This window comes from Balaenoptera acutorostrata, chromosome 19 (assembly GCF_949987535.1).
Source record: "Balaenoptera acutorostrata chromosome 19, mBalAcu1.1, whole genome shotgun sequence".
NCBI lineage: Eukaryota > Metazoa > Chordata > Mammalia > Artiodactyla > Balaenopteridae > Balaenoptera > Balaenoptera acutorostrata.
Genome location: NC_080082.1, coordinates 29,568,933 through 29,591,811, shown reverse-complemented (window position 1 = coordinate 29,591,811; position 22,879 = coordinate 29,568,933). Strand labels below are relative to the sequence as shown.

Sequence of the window (22,879 nt, the reverse complement as noted above, 5' to 3'; positions counted from 1 at the left end):
TTCTTAATCAGGGTCTTCTGGGGTTCCAGAGATGCCTTTGGGACGGCCTGTGAATCCCCTAAGATCACATGTAAGATTGACTGAGGTTGTTCATATGGGTATTTCTAGGGAGAGGAAGGTTTATTGCTGTCGGTGAATTTTTATGGGTGTTTATGACCCCTGCTCTGAGGGGTCCCAGGCACGATGCTAGGCTTGGCAGGTCGGAAAAAGACCAAAGGACGTAGTCACAGCCTCAGCTGCCTTGGGCAACGCCACCATGGCAGAGATGTGTGTGGAGTTTTCTCTTTGTCTCCCATATTTTCTTTAACCCTTTTGTTTCATCTATTTTTTCTTTTGTCACCTTATTTTTTGGTTGGTTAAGCTCTTAATTTTTTCCATCTACCTATTCTTTTCTCTTAAATGGAAAAAGGGACCTGGCAGAGAGTTTACTATATGAGAGAAAACACTTGCCAAGTTTCCAAGGTACATAGTGTGTGTTTCGGGGCGGGGGGGATGCTGTGTATCATTGGTGCTTGTGCAGCCACAGAATATCCCTGGGACGTCACACCAGTAAGTGGTGACAGTTGTCTTGGGGAGGGGGGGACTGGGGCGCAAAGGTGGGAAGGAGTCTTACACCCTTTGTATCTTTTGTGTTTTGTACATTGTGTATGGAGACCTATTTAAAAATAGGTTTGGTTTTCTTGGGGGGGCTTCCCTGATGGCACAGTGGTTAAGAATCTGCCTGTCAATGCAGGGGACACGGGTTCGAGCCCTGGTCCGGGAAGATCCCACATGCCGTGGAGCAACTAAGCCCGTGTGCCACAACTACTGAGCCTGCGCTCTAGAGCCCGCAAGCCACAACTACTGAGCCCTCGTGCCACAACTACTGAAGCCCGCGTGCCTAGAGCCCGTGCTCCGCAACAAGAGAAGCCACTGCAATGAGAAGCCCACACACCGCAACGAAGAGTAGCCCCCGCTCGCCACAACTAGAGAAAAGCCCGTGCGCAGCAACGAAGATCCAATGCAGCCAAAAATAAATAAATACATAAATTTTAAAAATAAATAAAAATAGTTCTTTGTTAAAAATCAAGGATTCCTCCACACCGCCCATTCTTTGTGGGGCTATTGTAGGGATTAAGTGAGGAGCATGTGTGTGCAGCCCTCAGCACGGGGACTGGTGCATTTAAGTGTTGCAAAATGGCAGCACTAATTACCGTCAAACTTAATTGGAATCGTGCTGGTGGAATGAAAGCGCTGATACGTATGTCAGCAATCTGGGAGGATGGGGGACATATAATAAAGACCTCCGTTTCTCTTTACAATGACTTCTCTGAGATGCTAGAATGTCAGTGTCCATGTCTGCCCAGTCACCCTGTGCCAAAGGTGAACCCAGATAACTGAGCCAGCTAATACCCTCACTGCCTTGGCGATGGGGATTTTCTTTAGATCTGCCCAGACCTCTTACCGGTTCTTGGCGGGTTCAGTGCTGAAGTCCCTTAAACAGTACCACTGGCACAAGGCATTCAGGGCCAACACTCTTCCAGGCAAACCTGGCTAAGACTGGGTTACCCCTGGACTTCCCTGGTGGTGCAGTGGTTAAGAATCTGCCAGCCGATGTAGGGAACACAGGTTCAAGCCCTGGTCTGGGAAGATACCACGTGCCGCAAAGCAACTAAGCCCGTGTGCCACAACTACTGAGCCTGCCCTGTAGACTGAAGCCCATGTGCCTAGAGCCCGTGCTGAGAAGCCACCGCAATGAGAAGGCTGTGCACCACAACGAAGAGTAGCCCCTGCTCGCCGCAACTAGAGAAAACCCGCGCGCAGCAACGAAGACCCAATGCAGCCAAAAAATAAATTAAAAATAAATAAATAAATTAAACCTTACTTAAAAAAAAAAAAATTAGGTTACCCCGAAAGTGGACACTGTACAAGTAGTTTCTTTGCATGGGGATCCCAGGAAGCCCTGGAAAGAGGATGGAGAAGTGAGGCAGAGAAAGAAGGAAGCCAATAAGGAGTATGTTAATGAGCAGGTTACCTCCATGGGCTGTCGGAGTTCATTGCTGCTGAGGACTTCTGGAGGACCGTGTAGAACATGACTCAGATTTGTCCCCTTGTAAGGGTAAAGATGCTGATGTTATGAATTCACTAACTCCTGCTTGTTATCCATTAAGGGCTGTTCCCAGGGATGGCCTGCCCTGTGCATGCGTCAGGCAAGCTCGTGCTGCACGAGAAAACCCTCAGGCAGAGCGGTAGGATCTCGGGGTTAGCAGCCATCTGCAGAATGGGTACAGGCTGGTGCCTACTGTATCTTCATGGGACCAGCCCTTCTTGGTCCTGCTGGGCTAGGGTAAAACATTGCTCTGAGCCACCAGACAACCACGAGTGAAAAACTTTATTGCTCCAAGCACTTTATATGAATGTCACCACCACCTGACTTGGGCAAATATATAAAAAACACAACCTATTGTACAGTCATTCCAACTCTTCGACTAATGCACTGTACAGATGCTTCCCAGGCCTTGTCCCCAGCACGGTGGATGCATTTCAGGGGCAGCAGCTGCACTTGTCCGAGGCCCCTTTGCAGATGCAGCCCTGGGCACACTTGGTGCAGCCCGGTGGGCAGCAAGGACAGCAGCCTGGAAGGGGCAGGAGATGGACAGATCAGCTTTGGGTCAACACTCTTATCTGACCACTTCCCCCTTCACCACTTAGAAGGAAGTAGAAAAATAAAAGCATGCTACACACAGGTTCCGATCCACATGAGCAAAAAACCTGGGACAGGAAGTGGTGGGATGTTAGAGCTGGAAGGGACCTCAGGGGTCACCCAGAGTCCATCAGAGGCCAGGGAGGGGAAGGGGTTGGCGCACCGCCATTGGACAGTGGCAGATCCAAGGGCTCATGATGCCAGGCCATTCCCTTCACTACTGGGCAGGCTGGAACCTCCCCTCAGCCCTCTTCTTATCCAAACCCCTGAAACACTGAGGATGTCCTCACCCCCAGGTCAGCTGCAGCCCGGGGGACTCAGCTTTCATTTCAGATCCCTCCCAAATGGGTAAAGGCATCCAGGACGCCCTCAATCCCACCGTGGCTGGAGGGTTGAGGATGGCAGAAACGGACTCCCAGCTCCCCGCCAGCAGTGCATGGCCCCGGTCACCAGACTCACTTTTTTGACATGTTTTACAGCTGCAGGTTGTGCATTTGCAGTTGTCTCCGCAGATGCAGATTCCTCCTAGGAGAAAGGACAGAGCCACAAACATGAGCATCGAGGTGGAGCGGGCACACAGGCGTGCTGCAGGCCGTCTTGGTGGCCGGGGGTCTGGGCTGCCCTTGGTCAGTGGATGGACAAGAGGTTGAAGATGCTGCTGAGAATCACCCCAGTGGTGAAGACCGTCCAGTGGTTCCCAGTCACAATCCCTGGGCAGAAAATGGGGGGCCTCAGCAGAGTCCCTGGGGGTGCTTATTAAAATGCAGATTCCTAGGGCCAGCCTTTGAGATTTTTTTTTTAATTAATTAATTATTTATTTATTTATTTTTGGCTGTGTTGGGTCTTCGTTTCTGTGCGAGGGCTTTCTCTAGTTGCGGCGAGCGGGGGCCACCCTTAATCGCGGTGCGCAGGCTTCTCATTGTCACGGCCTCTCTTGTTGTGGAGCACAGGCTCCAGACGCGCAGGCTCAGTAGTAGTGGCTCATGGGCCCAGTTGCTCCGCGGCATGTGGGATCTTCCCGGACCAGGGCTCGAACCCATGTCCCCTGCATTGGCAGGCAGATTCTCAACCACTGCAGCACCAGGGAAGCCCGAATCAGTATTTCTTAAAAAGCAATCCAGGGACTTCCCTGGCGGTCCAGTGGTTAAGACTCCTCGCTTCCACTGCAGGGGGCATGGATTTGATCCCTGAGATCCTATGTGCTACACAGTGCAGACAAAAAATAGAAAAACAGAAGCAACCCAGATGATTCTGATGTACAATCAGGTTTGAGAACCACTAAGTTAGGCCAAGCCCAAGGTCCCCTGGGGACTGTCAAAAACTTTTAGGTATCAGGCAGGATGGAAATCCTCACCTCCTCACCTTTTCAAGGTATCAGGCAAGATGGAAATCCTGAACGTGTAGGAGGAAGGTCAAATGATATAAACAAGCCCAAAGTGAGAGTCACAGCTACCACTTGTTTCCATATCGTAAAACCATCTATATTTTTAAAAAAAATCATCCCGCTTCTTGTTTTGAGTTTCAAGATGTTGGAAGCTTCTGTCTTTTTGGCAAATTTTGGGGACAGACATGTCCTGTTAGGAACCAGGGAGGCTTGTGAGACTTCTTGATGCCGTTTCCAAAGGTCATAAAACCCAAGATGGCTCTGAACCCTGACCTCACTTCTCCTGGCCAACATGCTTCCATGGAATTAAGCAGTTTCAGACTTGGAGGTCCGCATATGCTTCTAATAACTCCCCTGACATCTGCAAATGCTTTATGATTTTAACCCTTTCACAGCAACCCTAGGAGGTGGGCAGCTGGGGATAAGTAACCCTATTTTTCAGATGAAGAAATTGAGGCTTGGAAATAATAAGTGTCAGTAGTGGATGGGAGCAATGGACCAGAAGCAGGTTGGTCTGGGCCAGAGCTCTTCCCCCGCCCCGGAGGCTGCTCCCAGAGGCTCGCCGCTAGGTCCCACCACAGTCATTCCTAAGTCAGGTTATTAATTCTAGCAAATCAAGCTGGTATCCAACAGAGAGCGGGAGCTGCCACAGAGGTGGCCAGTCTGACACAAACCCCATTGGTGCTTCTAATTGGAAGAAGAGAAGCATTAATCACAGTCCTGCAGGCTCCCTGTGGGAAGCTGGCGAGAGGTCGCAGAATCCCAGGATGGGCATCCTTACTCACCAGACCTGCAGGTGCATTCCCCAGGGTCCATGGTCCAGGTGTCTGAGAGGCTCCGGCGCTGTCACAGCTGGGGAAATGAGGCTGAGTGAGCAGTCGCCAGAGGCTTCTTATTTATGGCTGTGTGGGTGTAGACTTGGGCTCACCCCACCTCTCCCTGGGGCCAGACGCCCTGCACACAGCCCAGTCATGGGCTGGGTGTCAGCAGAGGAGGGCAGAGGAGAGGGCGAGCAGTACAGTCATTTAGGTGGCTTTTCACAAAGGGTGCAGGTGGCTGTACCCGCCCCCTGCTGAGGTGTCAGGGAGCCAGGCTCAGCCTCAAATTGCAGTCACATCGTGCAGATTGGGAGCTACCTGTGTCCCCTCTCCAAGTCCTACACATATTATTATCTGCCATTTCTGTTCCCTCCTTCACAGGGGCTGCTCCTGTCCTGGCCCAGGGTCTCATCTGTCTCCCCTGGTTGACTATAAAAGCCCTTACCATGGGCAGGCGGGGGCCCCTATTCTGGGCTCTGGCTTTAGAAGGCCCCGCTGAGGCCCCCTCCTGGCCATGCCCCCAAAAGTCAGGGGTAGGTGCCCACTCAGAGCCTGTAACCTCTCTTTCTAGACCACATGTGGAGCGCCCTGGATGCCAGAATCTTCTGTCTTTCCAAGCCTGCTTGTTTCTAAGGATTTGCTCAGTCCTCTTCCCCAGGCTCCTAAGGACAGATGTGCAGCCAGTGTGTGTCCCTCTAGGCCTGAGGGGTGGCCGTGGGTGGCTGTTTGCTGGCGGTACAGAGTTTGGATGTGTGGGCTGGTGCCCACAGGGGTGTGTGAAGGAAGGAGCTAGGAGTGGGGAGAGAAGGGAGGGGGGCCACAGATTTGGGGTTGGGGCCATGGGGTAGATCTCCAGGCAGCTCTGCATTCTAGGTTGCAGTGTTAAGGTAGGAGGATAGAAAGTATTTTATTTGTTTATCTGATTTATAACTTTAAAATATTTTAGCCGGGTAGTATGTGGACCTCCCACTTGTATTCTTGCTCTGCCCCCCTAAACATTAGAAGGGGCCTGGAACCAGCCTCTTGTGTTCTCGCCCCCTCCTCCTCACTCTGAAAGGCCAAAAAGTGGTCCTGGCCACCACCAGTGGAGATAGTTCCTCCCGTGTGTAGGTTAGTGGGTTCTCCTTTACTCATCCGCAAGGACCACCAGGGCCTCAGCCTGACCCATGGAGCCATGGGTTTGAGCTGAGAACTTCTAGTGAGGAGAAAGGGATTCAGCCCCAGGGTCATCAGGGCACTGGGGAAGGGTAGGGAGGGGCAACATTGTAGTGGTCCCCAAATGGTCCCTGCCCCAAAGGAGTTCACAGCATAGTCGGGGATCCAGGCCCATTCATTCATTCAGCACCTTCCAAGGGCCAGCACTGTGCTGGGCACTGGGGAGCCAGGGGTGAGTAAAAACAGAGCTAATCAGCCAAAAACAAATAAATAAAATAAATTTATTTTAAAAAAAGGGCTTCTCTGGTGGCACAGTGGTTGAGACTCCGCCTGCCAATGCAAGGGACACGGGTTCAAGCCCTGGTCCAGGAAGATCGCACACGCCGCAGAGCAACGAAGCCCGTGTGCCCCAACTACTGAGCCTGTGCTCTAGAGCCTGTGCACCACAACTACTGAGCCCTCATGCCATAGCTACTGAAGCCCTTGCGTCTAGGGCCCATGCTCCCCAACAAGAGAAGCCACCGCAATGAGAAGCCTGCGCACCACAACAAAGAGTAGCCCCCGCTCGCCACAACTAGAGAAAGCCTGCGTGCAGCAATGAAGACCCAACGCAGCCAAAAATAAATAAATAAAATAAATTTATTTTAAAAACCAAAAAAACCCAAAAAACAGCAAATGGTGCAGAAGGGCTGGAGGATATCTCAGCCCAGGAAACCCACGACCCTGCAGGGCTGCTCTCAGAGCCCAGAGGCTGGATCTGCCTTCCCGCGCTTGCATTTCCAGCCCAGTCCCAGCCCATCTCTTGGAAGGTCCAGCTTCTTCCCCCTTGCCCCCCACTCTTGAGTGTGCCCTGTAGCAGATATGAATGCCTTGGAAGGTCTGGCCCAACTAAGTGAGCCCAGAGAAAGGAAAGGATTTCCCTTCCCCCTCATCTAAGCCGTCTCTCCTCCCTGCTCACTCTGTGAGCCAGGAGTTGCTTCTTCCTTGGATGACTGACACTGCAGTGTTGCTTAAGGCCTCAACTGAATGATAGTATCAAAATCCAATCCCCAAGCATGAAGCTATTTCCCAGTTTCTGGGCTGTGTGGATTGAAACAACCATGTGTAGCATCAGGTGGTAGAGTCCGTGTTGACTGCACCCGGGCTGTCCAGTTCCTGTTACATGGTGTCCCCTAGGGCCTGGAGAAGCGCATCCACTGACCCCGTCTGCCCTTTTGGCCATCTTCTGGGTCTCAGCTCCTGATCTCTGCATGGCAGCAGGAAAACAAGAACACACACGCCACCCCAGGAACATGGAATGGCTGGGGGACACAGCTTAAATCCGCACTTAAAAAATAAATATCAGTGCAACTGGCCCTCCATTCCCACGGCGGTGAACCCCGCAGCTGCAGGGGGTGGACTGAACTCGCCATCTTCTGTCTGGGACTTCACTACCCGTGGATTTTGGTATCCGCTGGGGTCCTGGAACCCATACCCTGTGGCTACTGAGTTATGACTGTATTTCTTCAGAGGCGTGATCCTTAGCCTTCTCAGTGGATTCAAGGGGCCCTTGAAAATCTGATGAAAGCTCTACCTAGGAAAAAAAATGCAAATACATGACATTTTCCCCCCGCAAGTTCAAGGGACTTTTGGATCTCTGAAATCCCATTGCTGGGCCTCCTCCCGCTCCCCCAGGGGCCCTGAGGTAAGAGCTCCTCTGCAAAGAAGCAGTCCTGCTTGGGCAGCTTTTCTGTGGCCACACAGCACTTGTAGCTCCTTTGAGCCACTGAGCCCTAAATATCTCCTTCTCCACTTACGGCCTCTCCATACGAAAAGTCAAGTGGTTTTTCTCAGAACGATGAAATGGGTTGTTCCAGAGGAGCAGCTAACCCTCCACCTTTTAACCTAAATGACTGCGTTGTCATCTTCTCCCCCTCCCACAAAGGTCAAAGCTAGACACCCGCTGTTCCTGCGTCCAGCAGTTTCTGCCAGAAGTTCTAGGACTCGTGGCCTGGGAATGGAGGTTCAGCCACGATGACGGCAGAGAAAGGTCCTGTGCCGTCATTCCACACCCTGGTCCACGTTTTGCTCTTGGGTCACCACCCTTTCCCGTACAGGGCCCCTCTGGACATAGGTGTCTCCCCGGGAGCAGCCTGGAGCCATTGGTTTTTATAACGCTGGTTTATAAATTGGCCTCTCTCTAGACCACAGTCTTCTCACAAACAGAAGCTGTGCTTATTCATCTCAGCAGCCGTGTGGCCAGGCACACTGAGTGCTGCCACACAGTGGGTGCTCAATAAATACTGAGCTGAGCATGAATAAATGACTCAGTAGAGTTACATGTAGGCTGTCTTCTCCAGCTCTTGTTGAAGAGATGTAGAGGGTCTTGTCGCTCACCAGGAGCAGTCAAGAGCCTGAGATCTGGAGTCATGCTGCCGGGGTCCTGATCCCGGTTCTGCTGCCTGACTGGGGGCAAGTTGCTTAACCTTTCTGAGCCCCAGTTTCCTCATCTGCAAAGTGTGGCTCATGAAAATGATAACCCCATGGCACTGTCATTGTGAGGGGTAAATGAGAGAATGCATATTCAGCACTTAGTTCAGAATCTGACACAAATATTATCATTATTTTGCTATTAATATTATTATTATCTGTGCCTAATACAGCTGACAGATTGGTTCAGCCACTCACCCATTTGTATGTTTCAGGCTCATAGACTATTCTACAACTGGTCCCAGGGTCCTGAGTGGGATGCATTCATCAGCAGTAAATGTTGTGAAGAGTTTTAGTCTCTGGGTTCCCAGCTTTTAAGCTCAGCCTAGTTCCTTTTGGGTCCCAGGGCCTGGGGACCATGGGGCACTGCCCTTCCTTTCTGACTTCCCTTGCTGCAGTTTGCATCTGTTTGGAGTCAGAGTTGACCTTCCACCTACAAGGCCCTCTTATAGGGTATTTTTGGCTTCCTCTGTAGGACTAGGCATAAGATATGGGTGGACAAAATCAAAGCAGGCAGGGGCCCCAAGGAACACCAGCTTGAATCAAGATAGTCAGTGCTGGAAGAACCCTGAGAAGTCATGGGCCAGCTTCTTGTCCAAATGGAGAAACAGAGGCCCAGAGAGACAGGGTCAAGCCCTGGTCACCCAGCTTAGGTTCGTGGTGGGGCGATTTGAACCTGGCTCCTTGACTCATTGCCAGCACCCACTCTTGAGCTCTAAGGCAGGACTGTTCAGCCGTTTGGAACCTTGTGGCTTTCTCTACTGTTTACTAATTAATTTTATTACAAAAGTTCAAACATACTAAAAAGTACAAAGAACAGTATTACAAACACCACTGTATCTACCACCTGGAATTAACAGATGTCAACATGGTCATGTTTGCTTCAACTCTTTTATTTATGACATAAAAAATTGTCAGGATCATGGCTTTAAATACCACCTATGTGCTGGAGACTCCCCATTTACACCCCCAACCTGGGCCTCTCTTTTGAACTCCAGGCTCATATTTCTTTTTTCTTTTTTTCTTTTTTTTTTTAATAATTTTATTTTACTTATTTATTTTTCACTGTGTTGGGTCTTTGTTGATGCGCTCAGGCTCTCTCTAGTTGCGGTGAACAAGGGCTACTCTTTGTTGCAGTGCGTGGGTTTCTCATTGCGGTGGCTTCTCTTGTTGTGGAGCACAGGCTCTAGGCTCGCGGGCTTCAGTAGTTGTGTCTCACGAGCTCAGTAGTTGTGGCTCGCGGGCTCTAGAGCCCCGGTTCAGTACTTGTGACTCACAGGCTTAGTTGCTCCGCAGCATGTGGGATCTTCCCGGACCAGGAATTGAACCCGGGTCCCCTGCATTAGCAGGTGGATTCTTAACCACTGCGCCACCAGGGAAGTCCCGGGCTCATATTTCTGACTGCTACTTAACATCTCCGCGTAGATGTCAGACAGCATCTCAGACTCCCCAGATGAGCTCCTGCTCCAGGTATCACCTCCAAGCACACCAACGTCTTGTCTGCCTCCATCTCTGCCACCTGGTTTGAGCCACCGTCACCTCCTGTGAAGATTCAGGACTCATTTCCTAACTGGCTTTCTTGCATCTGCCCTTGCCCTGGGCCCTTTATACCACATTTTCTTTATTATAAAAATGCTGCTGGGGAATACCCTGGTGGTCCAGTGGTTAGGACTCTGCGCTTTTACCGCTGAGGGCCTGGGGTTCAATCCCGGGTCGGGGAACTAAGATCCCACAAGCTGCGTGGTGCGGCCAAAATAAATAAATACATGAATTAAATAAAATAAAAATAAAATCTTTCTAAAAAAATGCTGCAAGGAACATGCCCATTCATGTCATGTACATGAGTGTACAAGACTCACTCATTCCCAGAAGGAGGATGGCTAGGTTATAAGGGGCAATTGCTCTCCAAAGAGCTTAATTTACACTCCCTCTAGCAATTTCTGAGACTCACCATTTCCCTACCTTTTCCTTCAGTACTTACTATATTCAGACTTTGAAATGTTTGCCCATCTGGTAAGTGTGAACAAGTGTAATGGTACCTCCCTGAGGTATAATTTGCATGTCCCTGCCTCCCAGCTTCACTGTCCATTAACATCCAGAAAGCGAACCCTGGTCTAGTTATCCTCACGCTGACTGCACGTCTCATCAGTCTTTCACGCTCTAGCAAGAGAGAGCATAGTGAAGATCGGGGGCTGCTGTCCTTCACACATGGTTCCCACTCTGGCTCCTCCGTCTGATTGCTGTACAACCTCAGACAAGCTCCTTTGCTCGGTGCCCAACCACCTGCGTCTTGGGCAAGCGTCACAGAGTCTCCAGGGCTGGCGGCTGCTGGTTAATTACATAGGACTCCAGCTCCACAGCTGTAATTCAGTACCCACTGGGCAAGTGAAACTCTCTGCTTTGCACACGGCCCCAAGGAAGGATGAGTAAAGCCACAGTCAACAATTACTCACACTCATTGCCCCTAGCAGCAAAGTGGCTGGTCCAGGTTGGCCGGCAGCCAAGATGAGGGCTTTGGAGAGGGGGCAGGAGGCTCGGGTCCGTCCATCCTTCCTTATTTCATCCTCTCCTTCCTTCCTCCTTCCCTCCCTCTTTTCCTCCCTTCCCCCCCCCTTTCTTCTTTCCTTCCTCCCTCCGTCCCTCCTTCCATCGCTCCCTCCCTCCCTCCCTCCCTTCCTTAATCAATTACTCAGCAAACATATTTGGGGCCTACTATGTGCCTAGCTTTGGGTTAGCCCTCCGGATGGAGTAAGAGAGCCAGACACAGGGCCTGGTCCTCACAAACGTGCTTTCCAGGAGGAGTGGTGAGCACATCCATAGCTATTGGAAAAGGAGAAAGCAAGCAGGGTTTCTGTGAGGACACACAAATGCAGGGCGGCCTTTGAACGGCCCTGAGAGTGAATATCTCCCTAAACGTTGCCCCCGAGGTGCCTCCCTTGCCTCACCCTAGTCTCAGCCCTTCATTTCTCCCCGTCTAGGTAACCTCTGGGTTCCTCATGGAATATTGGGGCTGGACTGGAGGTTTTCGCACTGTGCAGGCTCAGAGCCCCAGGGCTTCACAGAGGTGTGTTGCCGGGGCTTCTGTGTATGGGATGCTAGGTCCCATCCCTCTGCCCTCCCCCTATTTAAACAGGGCAGCTCCTTTTTCTAAAATCTGTTTTGTCTTATGCAACCCACCCCCTCAATCCCTCTTATGACGATTTTATCTGGGGGCTCGGGGGAGCGTGGTTTGCTGCTGCTAGGACCAGTTGGAAAACCACTGAACACAAGCCCTGCCTTCCAGGTTAGGGGCCTTGCCCAGGGGAACAGTGGGAACTTCCAGATCTGCCCCTGGAATCCCAATTGGAACTCAGGCCCAGTGTGCTTTCTTTTTTTTTTTTTTCTCAAAACATTTATTTATTAATTCTTTAAAATAACAATAATAAACCTATTACATGTGAATCTAAATAACATTAAAAAATTTTTATATTATAGTTGATTTACAGTGTTGTGTTAGTTGCAGGTGTACAGTAAAGTGATTCAGTTATATATATATATCCATTCTTTTTCAGATTCTTTTCCCATATAGGTTATTACAGAATATTGAGTAGAGTTCCCTGTGCTATACAGTAGGTCCTTATTGATTATCTATTTTATAAATAGTAGTGTGTATATGTTAATCCCAAACTCCTAATTTATCCCTCCCCACCAACGTTTCCCCTTTGGTAACTATAAGTTTGTTTTCAAAGTCTGTGAGTCTGTTTCTGTTTTGTAAATAAGTTCATTAGTATCATCATTTTTTTAAGATTCCACATATAAGTGATATCGTATGATATTTGTTTTTCTCTGTCTGACTTACTTCACCTAGTATGATAATCTCTAGGCCCATCCATGTAGCTGCAAATGGCATTATTTCTTTTTTATGGCTGAGTAATATTCCATTATATATGTATACTTCATCTTCTTTATTCGTCTGCTGATGGACGTTTAGGTTGCTTCCATGTGTTGGCTATTGTAAATAGTGCTGCAGTGAACATAGGGGTGCATATATCTTTTTGAATTATGGGTTTCTCTGGGTATATGCCCAGGAGTGGGATTGCTGGATCATATGGTAGTTCTATTTTTAGTTTTTTAAGGAACCTCCATACTGTTCTCCATAGTGGTGTTTTCTCTTTTTAAAATTATTTTTTAAACTCGGGATGATTTCAAAAACAGATAAGAATAGAAAATTAAATACAGAACCTTCCAATGTTATTAGATATTAACATTGTCCTGTTCATTTCAATTGTTAAAGGAACAAAATAATCAGAGTGGAAACCCCCTGTGTAAACCTTCCAAATCTCATTCTTACTCCATCACCAAACCCGGGAACAAATTTCATGAAGCGTTTATCATGCCCATGCATGTTCTTCTAGTTTTACTGCATATGTATCTATAAAACTTACACACCCTTGTTTTACAGGTTTATAAACCTTTTATAAAATGGCATCATTCTCTTTGTAGCCTCTTACAATTTTTTATTTTATTTTTTGGCTCAGCGTTTTGAGATTTATGATTTTAACTGCTTTATATTATTCTATTATATGACTACTTCACAATTTATCCAGTTGATGGACATTTAGGTGTTTCTTTCCACTTTTTCATTGTTATAAACACTGCTGCAGTGAATATCCACGTATAGTGTTTCTGTATGTGACATGTGCCAGAGTTTCTGTAGGGGGTATACCTAGGAGTGGACTTGCTGGATTGAAGGGGACATGCTTGTTCTGCTTTACTAGGTCTTTCCAAATTGCTCACCACAGGGGTTTACACTCCCATGACCAATGTACTCAAGTGCCCAATTCTCCATGGCCTTGTTAATACTTGGTACCGCCAGCCTTCATTTTTGCCAGTGTGACAGATGTGAAATGGCATATCCTTGGCTGCTGATTTGCATTTCCCTAATTACTACCAAGGTTGAGCATACTATCATAAGACTTTTGGTCCCTCACGTCTTCTCTACGTGGTCCGCTCTTCTTCCTAAAATGCTGCATTCCTCCATCGTTCGGCAGGACGTAGCGCTAAGCAATCCCACTTTGGCATCAGTCTATATATTATTTTCTCAGACATGTGGCAAGTCTCTGTCTTCCCACATTGCTGGTTTTTAATAATTCCCCTGTTGGAGGCTCAAAGTGACCTTGGTTGATAAAGATGAACATCTGGTGTAAACTCAGGAAAACCACTCAAGGTGTCGGGGGGCAGGGGGTGAGAGTAGAGGGGGCTGCATCTTCAGCCTTAAGTCCCCCGCAAGCGCACTGGGGCCCAGTTGGCAAAGCTCATTTCAGGCTTCTGCACTTTATCCCCTTTGTGTAGGAACCCTTCCTTTGGGTTGAAATTGATTCCTAGCAAGGCGTTCTGGATTTGCTCTGTAATGCTTCTGGAGAATTCTTGAAAAAGAAGGAGGGAAACGGAAGAATTCCTGGAATTAACATAATTCTAGAGTGCCAGAGCTGTAAGGGCAATAATGTGGTGCAGACCTTGTCTCAATCCCAACCCCATTTACAGATTGGGAGCCTGAGGCCCCAGAGGGGAAGTGTCCCGGCCACCAGTCCATCCACTGTGCGAATCAGCTGGGCCACGTGATGAATTGAGGAAGAAAACTTCCCAGGGCCTTCGAAACCTCTTAGGTGACTGTGGAGTGAGGCCATTCGCAGAACCACCTGCTCGGGTTAAGCATCCGCCGAGGGCCTCACAAGGTGCCACCTGCCTTACCCAAGGGTACAAAGAAGAATTGTGTAACTGGGGAGCTGAGACACCGGAGAAGAAACCATTGGGGAGCATCACAGACGTGTGTGCTCAGATGGTGAAATAAATGCAGCTGCCTCTGTGCCCATCTCTCCCTCTGCCTCTTCTCCTGCTTGCCTTTCTTCTTCCACTTCCTCTTTCCTCCTTCTTTTCTCTCATTCCCCCTTTACCTTTGCACATCTCACTTTTTTCTCTTGTTTCTTCTTTTCTCTCTCCTGGGGCAAGAAGCCCAGCCGGGGAGTCAGGGCAACTGAGTCCTCTAAACTCACTCACTGGGATTGCTCACTCACAAGTTCACTTCCCTGCTCTGGGCCACAGTTTCCCCGAAACAGCGACGAGGTGCCACAGCTGGTGGTCTGTTCCGGGTGCAGGTAAAGAGACAGCTGTTTAGAGGATGCCTGTCTCTAAGATTTCTAAAGGAGTAACCCCTCAGCCGGCACCAAAGCAGTCTGTAAATGTCTACAGCATTGGGATCAAAGCCACATTTGGGAGAAACTTCCCTAATTGTGAATTGTCTGCAGGCACTTTTAGCTGTGCTTTTCCTCCAAAGATGTGGGAGACAGTTCAGCAGCCCAGGCCCTGCAGCCCCTGCAGTGTGTTCTGGGCTCGCCAGATCAATGTTTTCTCCAGTTCCAAAATCCTTGGGGTCTGGGGATTTCTGTTTGAACAGGCCCCTTAGATAGAGGAACCAAGGCTCAACCCACAGAGCCCCCCACACCTGGCAGGGATTTCACTAACAACTCAGAACCGTAGTGCCCTAGTTATTGAATTTGTTGGTTTCTCCAGTATAAATACATAGTTCTCTGAGAATAATCGGCTCATCCCCAATTAATGTTAGGGAGAAAAAACAAAGACAACAGTTTGAGGGTTGTATAGAGGAGAATAATTATCCACTGCAGTCATTCCCTGCATTGTCAGGGGTTGATGACAGAGCATGTCACCTCCCCTCAGCACCTGTGGGGTTACTAATGTCTTTGTGAAGTTTGGGTCTGGGAAACCCAGCGTGAGAACCAGGAGGGGCGGCCATGATAACCCAGCTGGGCAGGAGCGCCTCGGTGCGCCTGAATTCCTGGGCCAGATACAGGTCTGAGTGAGCCTTAGATGGACACAGGCTTACGCTGCCACTGCTTTGATTCCTTCTCCTTCTTTCTCTGTATGGCCTTGGACAAGCCATCTGACCTCAGTTTCCCTGCTAATAAAATGGGGATAATAACACACTTTTCTAAGGGTGCCTCTTAAGAATAATTGGCCAGTTTTTGCAAGGCACTTTGAAGAAAATTGCTGTGAAGATGTTCTGCTGGCCCTGGAATTTTCCTTGGTGCAAATATCAAACAGACGAGGATGACCAATGTTCTGATTCTGGCACTCCCAGCGGAACCATTTTCCCCGGTTCAGTTGGAAGAGAGCAAGAGGGGGAGGGGCTGGGATAACAGCCTGGGCCTGCCTGGAATATTAAAGGCACAACCCTGCCTTTGATGCCTGCCTGCAACGCTTGTTAATTTTAATAGGAAGCCAGCAGAGGCAGGAAGGTTCTGCCTGGCAGAAGAAAAGAGGTCGAGACTGAAGAGGATTAGTGCCAATTCAATTTGGATCTTGTTTGGCTTTGAAGTCCTTGGCTCCAGTGCTGGAGTGACAGGACAACTCCTAGATGTCAGCAGGGTGGAAGGCAGGGGGCTGGGGAAAGTGTGGACCTGAGGCCCCTCAAGCCCCAGCTCAGCCAGGAGCAGACGGCCCCTGTCTCAACTGGGGAATCACCGTAGGATCTCCCAAGCTGGTGATTTTCTGGGGAAATCTCAAATAGGGGTCTCAAACTGAAGTGACTTTGGGAGCTAGGTAGTTAATGCATGAGAGCAAAGTCAACTGATTATAGTCATAGACAGTGCTGGGGACTGTGGCTAATTGTCTAAGCTCCAGTTGAATATTGGGATTTGGGAATGAGGGTCAAATTTTGCCATCTGTTCTAATTTTTTAGGAGAAATGGAAAACTGGATTTTGTGTACATGTGTGAAATATTGCAATTTTTAAACAGTAATCAAAGTTGTTTGTTTATTGTTTTAAAATACTCTCCTCATGTACAAACACATCCATAGGCCAGAGCAGCCCATAGGCCTATTTTGTGACCTCTGTCTCAGAGTTCTAAAGCTTCAGGAGTGCAGAGTCCCTTAAAATTCACTAAGACTTTTGGTTACTATTTTCTAGAGACTTCAGACCAGTCCCTGGTTGAGGGTATCAGAATTATCCAGGAAAAACTTTTTTAGAAAAACGAATATTTAGGGATTCTGATTCAGTGGGCTTGGAGTGGGATCTGGGGAGGGTCTCCTATTTTTTTTTTAACTCCTCAGATGTTCTGGTGTGCAGCCAGGTTTGGGAAATGGTGACCTCGTCAGTTCTTCTTAGTGTTTTTAAATTTTTTTTAAACACTTTTGAGAAGCTGAAGAAAGTTATCAACACTTTCCCTAGGGAAAAAAATTTTGCATACAATGTCAGGGATTCTGAATACCCTCCCTCTGAAGGCCATCCGAGACCACCCATTAAGAACCTTGTCAGTACTTGATGCTGGAATCCCATCTACAAGTGCCATGAAAATAGCCTCTGGGGTCTCACTTGTACTCCTCCAGTGACAGGGAGCTCATTACCTTTGGAGAAGGTCTATCCCCTTTTGGGGAGCATTAGTCTTCAGTAAAGTCCTTTTTGTGGTGAGCAGAAACTGGCTGTCTCTTCTCACAAGCAGCCTTCTCCAGCGCCCCTAGCTTTCACCTGCAAGTCCCACATTCGTCCTCTGGCTCATCTTTCTGGTTTTACTGGGGTTTAGAGGGGAGAGCTGCCATAGGAGGCCAGGAGAAGCTGAGGGGTGGCCAAGGATGAGGAGCTCTTCCTCTTGGGATTTGAGACTTCAGGAGCAGATCATTGACCAGATCCTGGTGATTCCTGTTCCTGACACTTCATCCCTTTGTCCTCTTTAGAGACCCCTCTCAGTGAATCCAGCACGAAATGTCAAACCTACTTCATCGTCACAATCCTCTCCCTGAACCTTTCCCTGTGGCTGTCTCTCTTGGAGTGGCTGACCCCCAAGCTTGGGAGATAACTTTTTCAACATGAGTCAGGTACAGCTTGGAGATACCAGAAGCATCAAATAATGCGATCACTTGAATCCCTTTAGCTCAGTACTCTTGCTTTGATCAGGGTCTAGTGGGCACTTGCAGGGGAGGAATGCTGCTGTGACCTTCATGCCATCCCATTCATTCAACATTGGCCAAACATTGACCACACGGTTGTAAAAGGGCCTCCAACCTAGCCTCAGATCTGTCACCTACTGACAGATTTGAAGCAATTTGAAGCCTTCTTAAACCTGTTTTTATTGTTGGCCCATCCCACCTCTGCCTTGGGGTAGGAAACATCATAAGGTCCTTCTGAGCAAAATAGGTTGGGGTGTGTGTGTGGCTTTTATTTGCCTTAAACTTTTAAACTTCAAGGTGGAACCTCTCCTTCTAACAGTTGAGGTTGGGTGTCCATCATCCCTCCCTCTGCATCCAGTTGGGATTTTATAGATTTAATTCAAGTCTCCTTTTCTCGATCTGGAAGAAGCCTCGTTTTGAAGCTCTGTCGTCTCATCATCCCTTTGATCACTTTAGTCCTCTGTACTTGCCTAACAAATGTATCTGGGTTTGAATGCAAATGCCCCTAAGTGCTTTTACTCACCTTTCATCCCAGAGCTTCTGGAAAAAGGGAACACATGGGCCTGCCCAACATGGGCTTGAGTGAATCCCACAGGGAGGCTGGAAAAATGCTATCCTCTTACTAACCCTGCCGGAAGACAGGGAGGATTGGCCCCTTGTCATTGAATGGATGCTCGTGGAACTGGCAGAGTCCCATTCATGCATTCCAGCATTCATTCATGCATTCATACCACAAATGTTTACCAAGTTCATAAGATGGGCCAGGTTCTGGGCTGCATGCTGCAAATGCAGCAATCAATAACATCAAGCAATCCTTACCCTCCTTGGGTTTCTATTTTAGTAGGGGAGACAGAGACAAATAAATAAGCACACACATGAATAATTATAAGTTGTGATATGAGAGATAATCACAAATCCATTAAGGGGAACCCAATTCAGACAGAGGAGGTAACCTTCAGCTGAGACTGGTGGAGGGAAGTGTGTTCCAGGCAGAGAGAACAGATTATGCAAAGGCCCTGTGACTGAAAAGAGCTTGACTTTTTTGAGAAACCCAGAGAAAGCCAGTGTAGCTAGCAGGTAGTGACTAAAGGGGAGGAGATACTTCAAGAACTGTGATTCGAATACCTACAGGGTTCAGTAGGTTTCATGAATGAGAGAAGTGAGCCAGATGGGAGACAAGAGGGAGCAGTGGGGACTGTGGCAAGTTGGTGAACACACCCCCTGTGTAAAGGAGGCAGTCACTGCTCAGCTCTAGCCAGCCTTGCACATGTGAAAATGGAATCCTGGCCAGTATTGCAAGACCTTTTGATTTTTCAAGAGAACTCTCAAATCTAGATTTTTATTAAAAAATCTTTTATCTTTAAAAATCATTGAGGGGACTTCCCTGGTGGTCCAGTGGTTACGACTCTGCGCTCCCAATGCAGGGGGCCTGGGTTTGATCCCTGGTCAGGGAATTAGATCCTGCGTGCATGCTGCAAGGAAGAGCCTGCATGCCGCAACTAAAGATCCCGCATGGGGGACTTCCCTGGTGGTCCAAGAATCCTCCTTGCAATGCAGGGGACGCGGGTTCAATTCCTGGTCAGGGAACTAAGAGCCCACATGCCGCGGGACAACTAAGCCCGTGTGCCACAACTACTGAGCTCACACGCCTCAACTAGAGCCTGTGTGCTGCAAAACACAGAGCCCATGCACCCTGGAGCCTGCGCGCCACAACCAGAGAAGAGAAAACCCACACGCCACAACTAGAGAGAAGCCCGCGCGCCACAACGAAAGATCCCACATGCCTCAATGAAGATCCCGCATGCCGCAACTAAGACCCAACACAGCCAAAAATAAATAAAATAAATAAATCTTTAAAAAAAAAATAAATAAAGATCCCACACATGGCAATGAAGATCCCGTGTGCCGCAAAGACCCAACGCAGCCACAAAAAAAAATAAATAAATATGTTTTTAAAAATAAAAAATAAAAAACACTGAGATCTTCACAACACATGTTTGAGGGCCAGATGTGACCCGCCTGGGTGCTGCCTCTAGGCAGCCCCTGAGCTAAGTAAATCCACAGTAGCGAATTAAGGAATTATAGAGTGCGGGGTGTCTCCTCACCCAGGGAAGTAAACTGAGGCCCCTAGTACTCTCTGCTTCCAGTTCTTGCTCCGCCAGGTGGTTTCCTGAGGAATGAGCCGCCTTTTAGGCTGATTTCCTTTTTGGCTCCAGGCAAGCTTTTAACTGTGAGGCTCAGTTTTTCTAATTTGCAAATGGGAGGATTGAGGCCAAGTTTGGTGGCTCCCTGGGGCTCTAATGTGTGGGGTAATTAGGGTTTGAAAATGACTTTGAAGCTTCCACGAGTGAAATACCCACCAAAGTTCAGAATGGGACTGTTCCTTCAAGTGCCACCAAGTTGTATATCCACCCCCCCCATCTCCAGGGGACCTTCCCCAGATAGCAGTGCTGTGGGATTCCAGGGAAGCCCCAGTACCTCCCTGTCTTCCCCAGCAGCCTGTCCTTTCCTTCCCTCCCTTCTGTTCCCTTTCTGTCCTTGCCCAGAGACTCAGTGGGTCCAGTCACAGGGAGTCACAGTGTCGGCTCTAGGAATGCATCCTTGCGGAACTTGCAGCCCAGCAAGGAAAACGGAGAGTCAGAAATGACATATGCAGTGCACATTACAAGACGGAAATTGCAGGGGGTGTAAGGAGCCAATAATCCACTCTGGGTTTCAGGAACCCCACCCCTGATCCCAAGTAAGTGATGCTTCAGTTGAAAGCTGAATGTTGAGCAAGGGTTAGCCAGAGTGGAGACAAGAGTGGGGCAATATTCCAGGTCGAGGGAGCTTCGAGGATCAGAGGCTGGAGGAGGGGTGAGGGCGCTCTAAATTTTCCTAGACCTGAATTGAGGCCCACACTTCTGGCACCTCAAAGCCCAAGGCCAAGTGGTGGATTGCTGGTTAGGAGGGTACAGGGTCCAGCTTACATGGGTCTTAGGAGCCAGGGCAAAGTTTTTTTTTTTTTTTTTTACCTTGAGAATAATAGGGTTATAAGAAGTTGATGAGTTTCACCCCCCCAAAAATAGGATTTGATTGTATCATTCCAGAACTCAGTGGTTACTCCCTTGGTCTCATCTCCTTCGAGGAAAGCCTGGCCAATGAATACCTCTTCTGTGATCTCCAAACACCCTTTCTGCATCTTTTCTTCATCCCAAGACACCAGCATCTCACCTGCAAAGTAGGTACTATATTGTAGATCCATATTGGGATGACAAAACACTGGCTCAGAGAGGTCATCCGCCAAGGTCATCCAGCCAGGAAGGGGCAGAGCAAGGATTTGGACCCCGGTCTATCTGTTCCGAACCCCGGGCTTTGTCCACCATGTGTGCATGGTCAAGATAATGACTGACACCTGGAAATACCACCCTCAGCCACGTCCCCAGGTAGAAAAAGCCCTGGTCTGTGGAACTCCCCTTGCAAATGCTGGAGGGAAAAAAATCCCCCTCTAAAATCAACATCTACGCAGAGCTGGGTTGAGTGGGAGCTCGAGGAGCAGAAGCTCTGTTTGCATATTAAGGAGGCAAAGATGTCAGTGGCTAATTAATGAGGACCTGGCCTCCAGGGTTCTTAGGATGCCAGCTTTTGTCCAAGTCTTTTCTCTTTCAGAGAATACTGAGCTGGTTCCTGGAATTGATGCAGCACAAAGGGGCAATTCAGGGCCTCCTTTGAATGAAGTGTTCTGTTCCCACCACAGCGTTTTAAAGACGTGGGGAGAAAATAGAAACCCAGAAGGACTAAGAAGTTCTGTTTCTTGGGGTGAGCCGGCAGGAGTGCTGCAAAGTCTGAGGACAGGCCTGCCAGTGGGACAGGCACCTGCAGCCTGCTGGTTGGAGAGCTGGGGGCTGCCCTGGGCCTGGGCTGAGTCACCTTCCTGGTACCCGTGGTAAATTATCACCCTTGGTTTACAGCTAGAAAACCCAAAAGGAGACTTGAGTCACTGAGCATGATTGTGATCTGGACGCACCAGAAGATATGGACCCTCTTCTTTTCAGTCCTCTGAGGGGTCCAAAGAGGGCTCAGCCTGAGATCGATGCCATGGGTTTCCCTGTGGGAGGGCTGGATCTGTGTGAGAAAACTTAGACCATTCGTATAAGTGCAGGCAGAGATGATAGAAAAAATAATACAAATGGCTCTTAGAGCAAATGATAAGATACTCATCTACACTTATACTAATAGAAATGCAAATTCAAACTACAACCAGATAACATTAAAAAAAAAATCTATCTGATTGGCAGGGATCCCAAAATGTGAAGTATGTTGTGTGGGAGGACGGTGAGGAAACAGGTGTGCTCTGTCATGGATGGTGACATGCAAACTGCAATAGCTCCCCAAATTTAAAAAGCACATGTGTGTCTAGGTGCTTGGGATACATCAGTGAACAAAACTGATGAATATTCCAGCTCTCAGGGAATTTACATTCTCAGGGAAAAGCAGGAGGAAAATAAGAACAAACATGGGACTTCCCTGGCGGTCCAGTGGTTAAGACTCTGCCCTTCCACTGTAGGGGGCATGGGATCGATTCCCGGTCGGGGAACTAAGATCCCACATGCTGTGTGGTGTGGCCAAAAAAAATAAAAAAGAATAAACATAATCAATCAATCGATCCTACAGTTTGTTAGGAGGTAATAACTGCTATGGAGAAAAGGACAAGTAGAGAAGTATAAGAGGGATCAGAATTTGCTGGGGGCAGGGGACACGTGGCATGTACAATAAGGTGGTCAGAGTAGGGTCCTTAGAGAAGGTCCCTCAACAGCCCCGTGCAGTAGTCCCCGTTTCACAGTTGGTGCAAATGAGCCAGAGGTGAGTTTAGTGACTTGCTCACACTGCCAAGAAAGGGAAGGCAGGGATTCTAACCCAGGCTGAATGGCTTGAATCTGTGCATTTCACCACCTCATTATGTAAGAGCTATAAGGAACCTGGAGATGGGGAAACTGAGGCCCAGAGAAATCAAAGGGACTTGCTCAAGGTCATGGAGCAAGAGGAGGAGTGGGGTTAGTGAATCCTCTGCTCACCAGGGAGAGAGGTGCTCTAGCCTGGGGTTCCCAAAAGGGAGAGGCTTTAAGATGGTGTGCTGAAAAACGTTGTTGTTTTAGTAGTTTTAATTGACATTAATGCGTATTAGAAAGAAATGCAACTAACACATGGAATATGTAATTGCACAAAGTTTGTGCTTAGGATGAATAATTAATTAATTAATTAATTAATTAGGTTGCTCCAGGTCTTTCTTTTTCAAGATTAAATCAAAGCCTTTATTAAACATCTCTCCTTCAAACCACCTGCATTTAAACCTATACCACTCTCCCGACTTGCGAACTGCTAGGGCTATGTGTGTGTCATTGTCACCTGGAGGGTCAGATCCAGTTGGGCTGCACAATGCTGAAAAGCCACA

General features: G+C 48.4%; 1 protein-coding gene and 1 long non-coding RNA gene across 4 annotated transcripts in view; one reads left to right on the top strand and one right to left on the bottom strand.

Moving 5' to 3' along the window:
- The window catches only part of LOC130705752 (uncharacterized), a 57,622-nt gene extending 43,281 nt beyond the window's left edge, over positions 1 to 14,341 (top strand). For 2 of the 3 annotated variants that reach the window (XR_009006138.1, XR_009006140.1), the window contains one exon: positions 734 to 1,005. This is a non-coding gene — a long non-coding RNA (uncharacterized LOC130705752). Of the gene's footprint in view, positions 1 to 733; positions 1,006 to 14,032 lie in introns of those variants that run through there. The other variant, XR_009006137.1, reaches the window with a different exon arrangement.
- On the bottom strand, positions 2,524 to 4,883 carry LOC114236019 (metallothionein-4). The gene is made up of 3 exons (XM_028162920.2): positions 4,853 to 4,883; positions 3,143 to 3,208; positions 2,524 to 2,615 (listed from the first exon to the last, which is right to left on the bottom strand). Exons 1-3 carry the CDS (start codon positions 4,881 to 4,883, stop codon positions 2,524 to 2,526), a joined length of 189 nt encoding a protein of 62 aa, XP_028018721.2.
- Positions 14,342 to 22,879: the final 8,538 nt, after the last annotated feature.